At 62.5% G+C, this 13,366-nt stretch overlaps 1 protein-coding gene across 2 annotated transcripts in view; it reads right to left on the bottom strand.

Annotated features, from left to right (window-relative positions):
- Positions 1–13,366, bottom strand: part of ADAMTSL2 (ADAMTS like 2) — a 35,536-nt gene that overhangs the window by 6,320 nt on the left and 15,850 nt on the right. The window contains exons 10-13 of one of the 2 annotated variants that reach the window (XM_047768842.1): positions 11,562–11,919; positions 9,932–10,304; positions 5,033–5,130; positions 606–732 (exon numbers count right to left, since the gene is read on the bottom strand). In XM_047768842.1, the coding sequence (XP_047624798.1) occupies positions 606–732; positions 5,033–5,130; positions 9,932–10,304; positions 11,562–11,919 (956 nt within the window). The remainder of the gene's footprint in view (positions 1–605; positions 733–5,032; positions 5,131–9,931; positions 10,305–11,561; positions 11,920–13,366) is intronic. The other variant, XM_047768843.1, reaches the window with a different exon arrangement.

The raw sequence follows: 13,366 nt of genomic DNA, 5'->3' as shown, positions 1-13,366 counted from the left end.
GGATGAAGGAGAGGCCTCAGAAGGGGGGGAGGCCCCAGATGGAGCACAGGCCCTGGTGGAGCAGAGGCCCCCCCAGTGGAACAAACCAGAAGAAAAGAGGTGTGCAGAACATGCTCAGCCTCCAAGGAGGGTTTGCTTTTCCTCTGGAGACACGGCCACAATCATGACCAGAAAGAGGACACGTCTAGGGCTTAGTCTCTGACCATCGGGGAGGCAGGACGGGAGGCCTGGGGATAGAGAATGGTCCCGGTCCCTCCACCCACGTCCCAGGGACACTCATCCACTTGGGATTTCAGAAATAATCCCTTTTAGCTTTTTAAAATTCTAGCTGTCCCCTGGGGGCAGCAGGGACAAAGCGTCGGGCTCCGAGGGGTTCTCAGTCTGCAGTGGAAGACATTGACTGAGCACCTGCTGTGTGCAAGGTGCAGCGACAGGCTGTCCTAAGAGACCCGGGAAGTCACAGAAGGACCTGACAGGCAGGTTGGGGTTGAACGGCCCACCTGGTTGAAGGAGCAGGATGCAAACCCCTGCTGCTCCCCCGTGCGGGGGTAAAGCAGAGCCCCCGCTCCCCACACACCCTGCCCCGCGCACGGGGCGACAGTTACCTGGGCTGGCACTCCCTCCCTGCACAGAACTCCTGGACGGGCTCCGGCCGGGTCAGGGCATCACAGTAGCTGTCGTCCACCTCGATGCCATCGTAGCGGACGCACATGGCATAGGTTGACATGACCCCTGGGTTCGGGACAAGGGAAGGGCCTGGTGAGCCAACTGTGAGCGCCCTGGAGCGCAGCCGGCCGGCAGGGTGACCGTAACTAAGTCAGCTGACCTCGCAGCCCTTCCAGGTTTCAATGGAAGATAATGGCAGTGCCCGGCTTGTGGAGCTGCGGGCGGAGTCCGGGGAGGACGTCTTTGGGGATCTGAACTCTCTCCTCGCCCGGGTCCCCGGTCCGACCTCTTCTCTTTGTACCCCACCCCAACACCATCCAGTCCAGGCTGGGCACCCAGTTAATACGTCCCAAACCCTGGGCTTCAAATAAACTCAGATTGGCCCGTACAGAGGCACAGAGGCAAATCCAGGCAGGCACCACTCATTTTCATTCTTTCAACAGCCACCCATCTCTGGGTGGGCGGACAGGAGGGAAGGTAGATGGCTGGATGGGTACATGGATGGGTTGGTGGGTGCATGGATGGGTTGGTGGGTGGGGGGATGGGTTGGTGGGTGGGGGGATGGGTTGGTGGGTGTGTGGATGGGTTGGTGGGTGTGTGGATATGGGTTGGTGGGTGTGTGGATATGGGTTGGTGGGTGGGTGGATGGGTTGGTGGGTGTGTGGATGGGTTGGTGGGTGGGGGGATGGGTTGGTGGGTGGGGGGATGGGTTGGTCGGTGTGTGGATATGGTTTGGTGGGTGTGTGGATATGGGTTGGTGGGTGGGTGGATGGGTTGGTGGGGGTGTGGATATGGGTTGGTGGGTGGGTGGATGGGTTGGTGGGTGGGGGATGGGTTGGTGGGTGGGGGGATGGGTTGGTGGGTGGGGGGATGGGTTGGTATGGAAGGAAAATCTAACCATTCCAACCCTTTCCAGACCCCCTGATGTTATAGCAAATTTTCAGATCCTCCCACCCTCCCATGACATGCCCTAGTCCTTATCCAACTGCCTCTGGAACTTTCTTTAATATTGTGATTAAATACCCAATACTCTAAATCCCATCAAGGGACAGTATATCAAGGGCCAGCCCTCAACTAAAAGCGTTAATGCCTTGACCTGCACCTCCACCTTCTAGTTCTCAGCTCGTTTTTCCTCTGCGGCCCTGTGCCTGGCACCAAGCTGGCACATGGGCCAAACTCACCACGCAGTGGGTGGGTCCCTGCCAAGGAGCCAGGCTGACTCAGGGAGAGTGTTAACGCTGGTGAAGAGTGTAACCCATCAGGGTTAGGGTCGTTGCTGTTGTTATTGGGTGTGGGGGGGGTGTATGAGAGAGACAGACAGAGAGACAGAAAGGGGTGGGGGGAACCCATCCTTCTTGAATGATGGAGAGAATGGACCCTCCTCATTGGAGCTGCCCTTCCCCCAGGAGGAAATCAATTTCTCTGCAAAGGAAGAGCCCCACCACCTCAAGCTCCCTTCCCAGCGGTGCACGTCTGAGATAGGGTGCCTCCTCCTACCCCTCCGAGCCCCAGCCCCGGGTTGGAGTGAAACAGCCTGGGAAGCAGCCACACGGGGATTTTTCCCTTTTTCCAGAAGGGATGAGCCAGGCTGCAATCACTGGTTCCTCTCTGCCAGTGCTGGGCCGCCTCTTGGGAGGGGGGTGGGGGGTGGGGCTGGCTTCCTGGCCAGGTCTGCTCAGAATGTTCCAGGCCTCAGAGACACCAGCTCAGGGGCCCAGGGAGGTCCAAGTTTGGGGACTCGCAGACCCCACCAAATGCCCGATTATTCATTCTCTTCTCGTCATCAAGTGGAAACACAGCAGGTCCTGATCAAGAGAGACAGGAATGCTGGTCCCAGCCCAGCCTCGCCTCTCGCTGCCAGGGTGACCTGAGGACTGTCAGCCTCCCCGGGTCTCGCGCTCACTCATCCCCAAGGTGGGAAGCCCGCCCCCAGGGATGCTGCAGAGTCAGAGCACCAGTTTTCCGGACACCCATTTCATTATATCAGTCTTGAATGTGGCGCTTTTCCAACTTTCTTGGACACAGAGGTGTCCTCTAAATAAAAGGAGCAGGAAGCTCTGATACTGGAGTAGCTGGGCTCTGCCTGCAGTGCGCCACTCCTCACCCTGTGCCCAGGAGCTGCCAAGAACAGCTGGAAATCATGGCCTCAGGCTCCAGCTAAGAGTCCGAACCAGGGAGTTCCCTGGTGGTCCAGTGGTTAGGACTCAGTGCTTTCGCCGCTGTGGCCCGAGTTCAATCCCTGATCTGGGAACTGAGATCCTGTGTTAAGCCGTTGCACACCGTGGCCGAAAAGAGAAGAGCCCAAATCAGTGCACCTGCATTTCTACTGCTCTCAGAAGCATCTTTAAGGAAAAGAAAGGATGCTTGCTGTACCTGCTGAGGCTCAGGAGGCCTGCCACGTTGAACCCATAGCCCTTCACGCGAGTTCTCTGCAAGGCCCGGGGCAGGGAGGGGGCCCTGGCAGCAGCATGCCATGACACTGCAGACGTTGGCACAGATAGCGTCTGCCACTTAAGGTCTGTGACTGAGCCCCCCTCCAATGCTGGCCTGGCCTCAGCGCCCCGTCTAACGGGATTCTGAGAGGAGCTGGCCACAGAGGGTTCAGAGGTGGCCACAGGGAGCCATCCAATAAGAACCAGACTCCACCACTTCTGCTGAGTGCTGTGCGGGCCCAGCTTGGTGCCTCTGCAGTGACGGGGAGCTCACTCTCTCTCGTTCTAGCCCTGAGTGGGCTCTTCTTTTTAGCAGAGCTCGAATTGGCCTTCCTCCCTTCCTTCGTCTCGTCTGTTCTACTCTGCACCTTGGGCCACCCGGGGAAGGTCAGCCCACCCCCCTGCCCGACCCCTCTGTGGGTGTCAAGAAATGATGCTGTGACCTCCCTGGGGACCGCCTTCCACCCAGGGCCAGGCACAGGCCCCCCCGCCTGGAGGGATCTCAAGTGACGTCATCTCCCAAGGCAGGGATGTGTCTCACGTGTTCTGGGACAGTCCTGGCGCGCATGGAGCCCCAGCGAGGACATCAGGGCTCCGGATTCAGGACAGGTCTGCGCCCCTCAAGAACAGGCTCTCGCTCACAGCAGGCCACGCCAGCACCCACCCCGGGGCCCAGCCTGCAGCCACCCCCGAGCCCAGTGGCTTAGCTGCTCCTGGGCAGCAGCCATCCTGGTAACAGTGGCCCCTTCTTGAGCTTTGGCCATATTTCTCAGTCCGCATCCACCCCATAACCACGTTTGCATAGGCGCATTCCCATTTTACAGCTAGAAAGTTGAGGCTTGGAGAGATGAAGCCGTTTGCCAAGGGCACACGGGGCAGCCAAGCAAATAGTGTATCCCAGGCACTCACCATGCACCCACTAAGCCCAGCTCCTGCCCCGCCAGAACATCGGAGGCAAGTTCAGCCTGCCCCGTGCCCTGCCCAGGGGAGGGGGCATGTGACAGGAGGGGCCCCAGCTGCCTGCCCGAGACAGAGAGCCCATGGTCCACTCAGAGCCCTGCAGGCCCACCTTCCCAGCTCCTCCCTCCTGCCCATCTCCTGAGATGCCAACCAGGGCTGCAGGAGGTGTGACCACGTCCAGACTGCCAGCTGCCCAGGGCCTAGTCTGTGGTTTGCTCCATCCTCCACACTGGCCAAGCACACAGGGGGCATCCAGAACTCTGGCCGGTTGGGATGGGAGGACAGGGCATCCTACATTTTGAGTGGCAGCAACCTGCATCCTACCCAAACCCAAGCATGAACCCCCAGTATAGATAAGCTGGCATTCAGGGTCTCGCTACGTTTTGCCACAGGTCCTGGACCTGAGTCTGACATCTGACCTTGCTGCAGCCCCCAGAGGGGGGGACCAGGGCTGGCAGCAGATGGAACCCCGGTCCTGGGCTGCAAGCCAGCATCCTGGGGCACTGGTGGCTGGCCACATGAGCAGACATAGGTTCGAATTCCCACTCGCCCCACGGGGCTGTCTAGCCAGGGCGCCCCCAGGGGGTCTCGTTTCCCCTCCCGCTTCCTCCCCAACAATCTGACCCATTTCCTCTGTCAGAGGCCACGTGGGTCTGATTCCCTCTCCTGTGTCGGCTGCAAAACTAAAATCACCACCACCTGGGATCCCTTCCTTTGACCCTCAAGGACACCTGCTCGAACAAGACAGGAAATGAAGACTGAGAGACACGGGAGCGGTTAGGGCTGCCTAACGCCCGGGCGGCCAGACCTTACTGGAGTCCAACACGAGGACCCCCAAACTCCTGCCGCATCGCACTGCCTCGAGGGTCAGGAAACACCAGACCCGCTCCCCTGGGCGGTGGGCAACCGTGGACGTGCACGCACCACGGGGGCGGGCTTGGCAGGTGCCGCCGCGGGCAGCCTGTCACGGGTACCTGTGGTACAGGTGGCGCTGCAGGGCTCGTGGGACGAGAGTTTCCATCGGTACATGTCCGCGGGGCTCACGCCTGGCTTGCGTGCCTTGGGCCTGGTCCTGAAAGCGGGTCAAGCAGAGAAGGGGTGAGTATTCGTGGGAGGGTGTGTTCTCATCCACAGAGGGAAGTCATGCTTTTGGCAAAACTGCTCACCTATCCTGGGTCCCAGGCAGAATCCCCACCTGTTAGGGCCCCGGCGCCCAGTGGGAGAACAGAGAGAAGGGGAGGAGCCCCCTAGCCCCAGAGGCAGGTTTTCAGATGGAATGGACTTTGCATGTTCCATCTCGAGGACTCAGTCTAAACAGGCGTTGCAGCCGTCCAAGCGCCTGGAGGGGAGTTCCCGCTGCAGCTCAATGGGATTGGCAGCATCTTGGGAGCCCTGGGATGCAGGTTCGATCCCTGGCCCAGCACTGTGGGTTAAGGGTCTGGCGTGTCCGCAGCTGTGACATAGGCGGCAACTGCAGCTCAGATCTGATCCCTGGCCTGGGAACTCCGTATGCCGTGGGGCAGGCAAAAAAGAAAAACAAAACATCTCGAGGGGCTGGGGTGAAGAATTTGGAGTTCAGCAACAAGAAAGCTTCTCCTGACACACACACACACACACACACACACAGCCTCTCGCCATCCCCTTCTCGCAGCAGCACGTAGATTCCACCTCCCCCTCCCCAGGAAGGGGCCTCCAAAGGCCCCTCGTGTGCTGAGAACCTGCCAGAATTCTCTCCCCTGCCCTCCCTCAGCCAGGACTGCGACTGAATGGGGACACTGGCCACTGGGCCTCCAGTGACCAAAATAGAAAGACTCTCCCGCAGACGGGGGCGTGGCCGCATCCCCTCCAGACGCCTCTGCCCAGGTCTGCGATGGCTGCCGTTCGAGGAAAGCCATGCTGGGTCCCCGCCAGCGACAGGCTATGATTCTTGGCTGGAACTCCGGCGGCCGGGCCAACTATTGTTAGGATCGCTCGCTTCTTTGAACCGGGCGGTGCGCTGGGGCCCAGCCTCGTCTCGGTGTGCAGGCTGGTCTGGGACTCGGCAGGGACAGAGGGACGCGCAGCAGCTCCCAGAGCCAGGCATCGGCCCTGAGATGCAGCCCACGGGGTCAGCAAAAGGGACTCACTGGAGTGGCCTGGAGGCCCCCACATCATTCAGGCCTCACCACCCAGCTCCACTTGCCTTCGTACCCAGAGCAGCTGGCTGAAGGCCACCTGGAGCCACCCCTCTCCTGGGCACAGGTGGACATCTCTTCCTTGGGACCTTCTGTGTCCCCCCCCCCCAGGTCAGGCTTAGATGAGGGTTGCAAGGTGTGCATTCTAAAAGGCTTTCCAGTAGATTCTGTGATAGAGACACTGGTTTGGATTTGACTGGGAGTTGACCGTTTGCCTTCCAACTTCTGGAATTTCACAAAAGGGTGAGAACAGCTCGTGTCCTGAAGGCACATCATGCTCTGAGGTCCAGGACCTCATCTACCCATGGACCTTGAGTGATGAGTTTACTGATGTGGCCACAGATGCCCGGGGAGAGGGGACAGAGGCAAGGAGACAAGAGAAAGCCCAGGGCAGCCACCTTGTGAGCCGCTGGCTGGTTCACAGCCACCGGGAACCCCCCACCCCCACCTGGTGGCTTCAAAACCATAGCCTGGCCCCGCCTTCCCACAGGTGCAGAGGGAAGGGGAAGGTGCCCCCCCCCCCCGCTTTAAACGTCAGCCGGCACTTAAAACCCACCACCCACCCGAGACCCAAGCATCTCAGAACAAAGATCCTCCTTTGGGGAGGAAAAGCGGGACTACCCCTCCATAACGCCCAATTCTCTACACCCTGAGACGTGCAGGGGGGTGCGTCCCCACCCTCCTTTCAACGGCTTTGAATTCACCCCAAGAGCCCAAAGGGATGAAAAGATGCAACCCCTGCCTGGCCACCCCACCCACGGAGAAGCCCCGCCATCTCTATCTAATTACACACTCCGCCCGCGGGCCAGCCGCATGCGTGACTCATTCTGGAGCGAGAGCAGCGGTTCAAAATAACCCTTCGTGTTTGAAGCACCCAGGGTATTTCTGGAGGGGCCGCCCACACAGCAGTGTCGGTAGGAGCATAGCCCCGGAGCCTCTCAGACAGCCCTGCATGTGTCTGCACAACCACGCGACACCTAACAGGCTCTGATCTCAGAAGTCACGTCCTGGGGGGCAGAGCACCCAGGAAGTCGCTGAACCACCTTCAGTGCTGAATGCTTCGCCACCTCCATCTGGAAGGAAGTCAGCTCCCTCAGATCCCAGTACATCAGAACCGCCTGGAGCCCGGGGGCCTGGGAGCTGGGACGGCCCCCACCCCACGTCCTGGGTGCCTTCTCCAGGGAGCTCAGGCCGTCCAGGCCGTGACAGCCACGCTTGTTTAGAAAAGACGCAGAGAAGCGCTTTGCTTTTCTTCCGTCCAGGCTGGGAGAGGAGCCCTGTGTCTCAGACGCTTGTTCCCAACGTCTGTGTCTGGGGACGGGGCCTCCCTTGATTGTTTGGGGCTGTTCTGGAAGGTGACAATAACCTTTCCTTTCCGGCCGCCTGGGCTTTGATTTCGCCTCTGGAGCAGACGCGACTTCCTGTGTTTGGACAGCTCGCCCGCCGCAGGGGATATTTTGGCCGGCGGTTCCCCCCAGGCCTCTCGCAGTCCTTTATCTCCAAAAACCATCTTTGGTCCCTGCTCCCGAGGGGTCCTTTGATGCCGCAGGGTTGGGGGGGCGCGCCCCCTCTTACCAGCCGGGACTTGCTAAGTGTTGACAGGCTTTGTATTGGTCCCCGTCCCTGACAGGCCCTGGAAACCCAGGAAGTCCCTTAAGGCTGACAGAGGGGGCGGGGGTGGGGGGGGGGGGGATGATCCAGCTGGAGCTGGACAGGAGAGAGTCTCCAACACGTGGCTCAGGGATCCAACTGCTGGTGCCAGGCCCTGGCCTAGGAATCCTTGAATGCCTGAGCCGGGGACCCTGTGGTGCCCTGCGATAAGCCCCTCAACTCAGGACGGCAATCCGAGGGCCAGAGAGGGGGGGGGACCCGTCCGGATGCTGTGGGGAAGCCGGGGGCAGGGTGGGGATGGGGACAAGCTATCCACGGCCACTTTCCACGCCTAAGGCAAGTTAAACAGCAGCCTGCCGGCCCCCTAGAGAAAGCCATTCTGAGAGGGACTCTGACGGCCTTTACCCGGGGTCAGCATCCTGGCCGGGCCCTCCCCCACCCGGGAGGCCCAGTGTGTTAATGACCCTTTCTGTTTGCTGGGTCCTCACAAGGTGCTTTGGTGCTTCCCAGACAGGGTAGAATTAGATCCTCTGGCCACCCCCCCACCCCCCACTGGGCTGAAAGACCCCCCACCCAAGGCTCAGAGCCCTCACTGGCCCTGGGTCACATGGGCAGGTGCTGGCTGATTCTGAACCCCCTCTCAGGCTCAGAGCCTGTCTCACCCTCCTGGCGGCCGGATCGCACGCGCACACAGCCCGAGGCCCCCCTCCCTGCACACTTCCAAACCCGGGTTGGCCTCCACGGGCCCCCGTGGGGCAGCACAGAAGCCCTGGAACCCCCTCAGTCCGCATTTGCCAAGGATTGCACCCAGAGCCTCAGAAGAGCCCCGGATGTGCCCCAGAGATCTCCTGGGGATGGGGGTGTCAGAGAGCAGCTTGAGAAGGGGGAAGACCCCTCCGGCGGGTCCCTGGGGGCCAGCTTCCCTGCTCTTGCCCCCTGGGGAAGGTGAGAGAGTCACGTCCAACCGCCTTGCCTCAAGCATATGCCCCAGATCTTCCGTCACACCGGCCCCCCTAGGCTCCCACGGACGCCCACCTCTGCACCCTCAGCCCCACCAGGCCTCCCTGGGCTTGGTCCTCAAGTCAAGGGGGTTGGGGGGGGTCCTCTGATAACAGGACAAAACAACACCCTCTGGGCCGGCCCCTGCCTCTGTCCCCGCCACCACCAGTGGCTGCCAGCTCCACCCAGGCTGTGTCAACCAGCCTTTCTGTCCCACAACCTTCTGGAGAACAGCACTGGGACCTTTCAGCGTGGTCCTTATCAGCCACAGGGCTCGTCACCCGATTGTCCTCTAGTAGGGACAGTGGCTGGCCTTGAGCCACCCTGCTCCCAGCTGCCCCACACCCAGGGAAGCTCCTGGCCTCAGACACCTCCAGGACCAGCCAGGACCAAGTGTCCCCAGGTGTAACTGTCCAGGCACCCCCAGTATGTCACTGGCTCTGGGGGCCTGGCCCCCTGCGGACTCTCTCACATGGCACATTCCAGAAGCAGCTCCAGCCCCCACAGCAGAAGGCCTTGTTCCCAGTGCCCCGGAGGCTCTGGGCCCTGGCCGAGGACCCCACAGGAGCCTCCTCAGGCTCCTCCCTGGCCCGCAAGGAGGGCTGTACTGAGCCACCCCTCATTCGGGGAGCACCCGCCTCACGCCCGACGGCCGCGTGTGTGTGCAATGACCGGCCGGCCGAGACCCTGAGCGTGCCTCGCCTGCAGGCTGAGACCCGAGGGCATTCCTTAACCTGCCACTCTGAGCCCAGCAGCAGGACCCACAGCTACGGACGGCTGTGACAAGTACATGTCTCTGTGCACACGCTTAGCCCCGAGCTGGGCTTGTGACAAGCAAGCACTGGAACCCTCGGCCTCCTCCCCCTCGGCTCCCCTCCGCCCACCCCACATGACCCGTGGGTGCCCCACACGGGGCCCTGACCCATGCGCCTGCATGGGAAGGATGCAGAAGCCCAGGCCTCTGACCTCCTGCTCAGATCTGCAGCGCGGGCAGGGGTCCCTGATGGGGGGGTGGGGGCGGGCGGCTCTCTCTCCTGCTCACCTCAGGCACCCCCCCACCCCCAGCCCAGGCAGGGAGGCGCTTCTTACCTGGCCTTCTGCGTCCTGTTCCCCGCTAAGGCCGGGAGGCTGGCGCTGGCGTTGGGGAACGGGGCCTCGGCGGACGTGTTGGTCACTCTGTCGCTGCTCAGCTGCAGGTAGGACCCATTGAGCAGGTAAGTCCCGGCTCCCTCGTTCTCCTCGTAGTCCAGGTAGAGGCTCTCGGCTGGGGAGCTCCTGGGGCCGCCCTGGGCAAAGATGCTGTTGACCGTCTCATTGGGGGCGAGCTCCTTGGAGGCCGAGCCTGTGCCCAGGAGCTGGTCGGAGATGGCGTTGGCCGAGAGGCGCTCCTGAGAGGCAAAACGGGCGTCGGCCTCTGGGTCGTGCTGGTCTCCCTCGAGAGCCGTCCCGGTGGTGTTGCTGTCTACGGGGGGAGACGGGAGGCTCGACCTCAGGCGCCCCCTCGTGTGGGGCCAGGGCTGCCCTGGGGGTGAGGGTGGGCCGAGGGAGGGGCGCTGCGGCGAAGACGCGAACCGGGAAGCCATCCGGTGGCCAACCTCTAGCTGGGCAACCTGCTCGACCTCTGCAGTGGGTTGAATACAGCCTTCCCCAAATTCAGGTCGGCCCCGAGCCTCAGGAGGGGAGCTTATTTGGAACTAGGCTCTTCAGAGACAGCCAGATCTCGGATGAGATGGTGGTGGGTTTAGAGCAGGCCCTGATCTCAGTGCCCGCCGTCCTGATGAGAAGGAAATTCCCCGAGACGCAGAGATAGGAGGCCTGAGAAGGCAGAGCAGAGACTGCCCCAGCCGAGGCCGGAGGGGCCCTCCCAGAGGGAGCACAGCCCCGGGATGCCTTGATCTCAGACCGCTGGCCTCCAGAACAGGGACAGAATAGTTTCTGGGTGTTAAGGTCCCCAGGGCAGGGCTACAGCAGAGCAAGGGAACTAATGCAGCCTCTGACTTGGACTTGAAGACTCTGAGACTCCGGGAACTTGCCCCTTACCCCCGGCAAGTTATCGAGGGGTTTCTTCCCAAGTCTGGTCCACCCTCCAGCCCTCACCGCCTCCAAGGCCCTCAGGCGCGCGGCCACCCTGCCAGCCTTGGGGCTCAGGGGTCCTGGCCCTCCCACTGCGCCTCCAGCTCCCCCTCCAGCCCCTCCCCTGGGAGCCCGCCCCGTGCGGGTCCCCCACCCACCCCACCAGGCTGGCCCTCCCCGGTCCTCTCCCCCCTCCCAACCCCTTTCCCACGCCCTCCCTGTCTAACCCATCCTTGGCTCTGAGCCCTCAGGTCAGGGGTCACCCTCTCCAGGAACACTAAGTCCTTCCTGTGGCCCTTGGCTTCTGGGGACGCCCTGCCGGACATGTGCCATCTGTCTGTCTGTCTCTCTGTCTGTCTGTCCCCAATGAACAAGGAAGGGCTCAGGCTCCAGGGTCAGACCGTGCTGGATTTGACCCCAGCTCCTCCTCAGTGGTGTGGCTCGGGCCAGACCTCTCTGTCTGAGCCTCAGTCTCCCCATCCGTCCAGTGGGAGACTCAGAGAAGGGATCTGAAGAGTCTGCAAAGGGCCGGCCCTGAGCCTGCCCGCCAGCCTGCCCGTAACCCGCACCTCTGTCTACCTCTTCCGCAGGCTGCCGGGGACCCCCGCCCCAGGACCCCCGCCCACCCGCCCCCCCTCCTGGTTACCTCGGAAGCCCTTGCCCCTGGGGGGCCCCTCGCAGGCCCTGCCGCTGGCCTGCACGCACACCTCGTTGGTCTCCTGGCCTTTGCTCAGACCCAGCTCGATCCCCGGGCCCCGGTGGCCGAACAGACGGTTGTCCAGGCCCAGCCGCTCCGAGGAGGCCTGGCCATAGAGGGAGCCGTTGTGCCGCAGGAAGCCCAGCAGCCCGGCCCCGTCCAGCTCTGCGCTGTCCATGCTCTCGGCGCTCTGGGCCACTGGCTCCGAGAAGCTGTAGTAAAGCGGCTGGAGGCGATGGGCGTGTGGCGGCTGCAGCAACGTGTACTCAAAGGTGATGGAGGGACTCTTGCCATTCTGGTTCCACACCTGGGGGAGGAGGAGACATGGGACCCCCGGCCCTCCTCCCCCCAGCGCCTCCCCCACAGCCTGCAGCGGGCCCTGCAGCACAGAAGACTCTTGGACCCCAGCTGCAGGAGGCCTCCGAGCGGCGGCCCGCAGCCAGACTCGCCCTTGACCGGAAGGCATGGCCTTGGCCGAGCGGGGTTCGCCCGGGGAGAGGCAGGGGGCGGCCCACCCTGGCAGAGGCAGTGCCCCGGGTGGAGAGAACTCTTTCAAGCTGTCAAAGCCTGACCTGCTTTTTGCTGTCACCGCTCACCAGCAATCTCAAACAATAAGAGTGTACCGGTGGCCCCCAGCCACCACCACCCCCCCGCCCCCCGCTGTGGCCATCCGCGTGGAAACCTCCCTGAGGGCCATCCCAGCATCGGGGCTGGCCGTGGGCCAGCCGCGGCCTCTGCCGAGACTGCATTCTGCCCAGCTTCTCCCCCGCCGTCCGCCCCCAGCCCCGAGTGCTTGCGGGCTCTCTCCAGGGACTCCAGCCTGGGTCCAGCAGACTCTCAAATGGGGGTTCAGAGCAGGACCCCCCCAGCAGCAAGGCTGATGCAAGCCCTCCCTGGTGGGGCCGAGACCACGGGGCTCCCCCCTTGCGGCGGCGGGATGGGATCTGGTGGAAGAAAGCGTGCTTTGGGTGCATGTCCTGAGGGTGGGGTCGGCTGGGGCTGGAGGGGCCTTAAGAGAGGATAAGCGTCCGGGACCTTGGAGAGGGACAGCGAAAGGCTAGGGCAGGCCACCACCTAACCTCCTGTTCACGGCCAAGCCGGAGGGTCTCCTTAGTGTTACATAGAGATGCTCACGTGTCCTCGAGCGGGCCCCGGGAAGGCCCTGGAGCACGAGGGAACTGGGGAAGGTCGGCCTCTCTGCCCCGCCAGGAGCCCCCCTGGGGACGGGGCCTGGTGGTCCGAGTCACTCTGGCTCGGCGGCTGGTCACTGCAGCGGCCCGGATCGCTGCTGTGGCGTGGGTTCCATCCCTGGCCCCGGGAACTTCCCCACACCTTGGGCACAGCCAAAAAAATTTTTTTCAAAATCTCAGATTCCCCTGAATGTTGGGCCTGAAGCGTGGCCATGCCTCCCTGTCAGGGCCAGCACCTGAGCCTTCCCTGAAGATGGTACGGAGACCTCTGCCTCCGAGGCACCGCCGGCCTCCCTCAGGACCTCGCCCAGCTGGTGGCTCTCATCAAGTCCCATCATCACCTAGTCGGGGGGAGCCCTGGCGCTGCCCAGGGGAGAAGGACAAGCCACGACGGACCCGCGGTGCCAGCAAAAGAGGAGCCTGCAAGAGGGAGGGGGTGTCCCGGGGGAGCCCTGGCTCAGAACGGGGGACGGACACCACCTGCAGACGCTCTGGGAGAAAGCGAAGCCGGTGGTAAGGAGGGATCGGTGCCGGCACCGCCACAGCCGATGCCAGAAGCGGGAG

Source organism: Phacochoerus africanus, chromosome 2, assembly GCF_016906955.1.
Source record: "Phacochoerus africanus isolate WHEZ1 chromosome 2, ROS_Pafr_v1, whole genome shotgun sequence".
NCBI classification, from domain to species: domain Eukaryota; kingdom Metazoa; phylum Chordata; class Mammalia; order Artiodactyla; family Suidae; genus Phacochoerus; species Phacochoerus africanus.
Note: the sequence above shows the minus strand (reverse complement) of the source record. Positions and strands in the feature narration are given on the sequence as shown.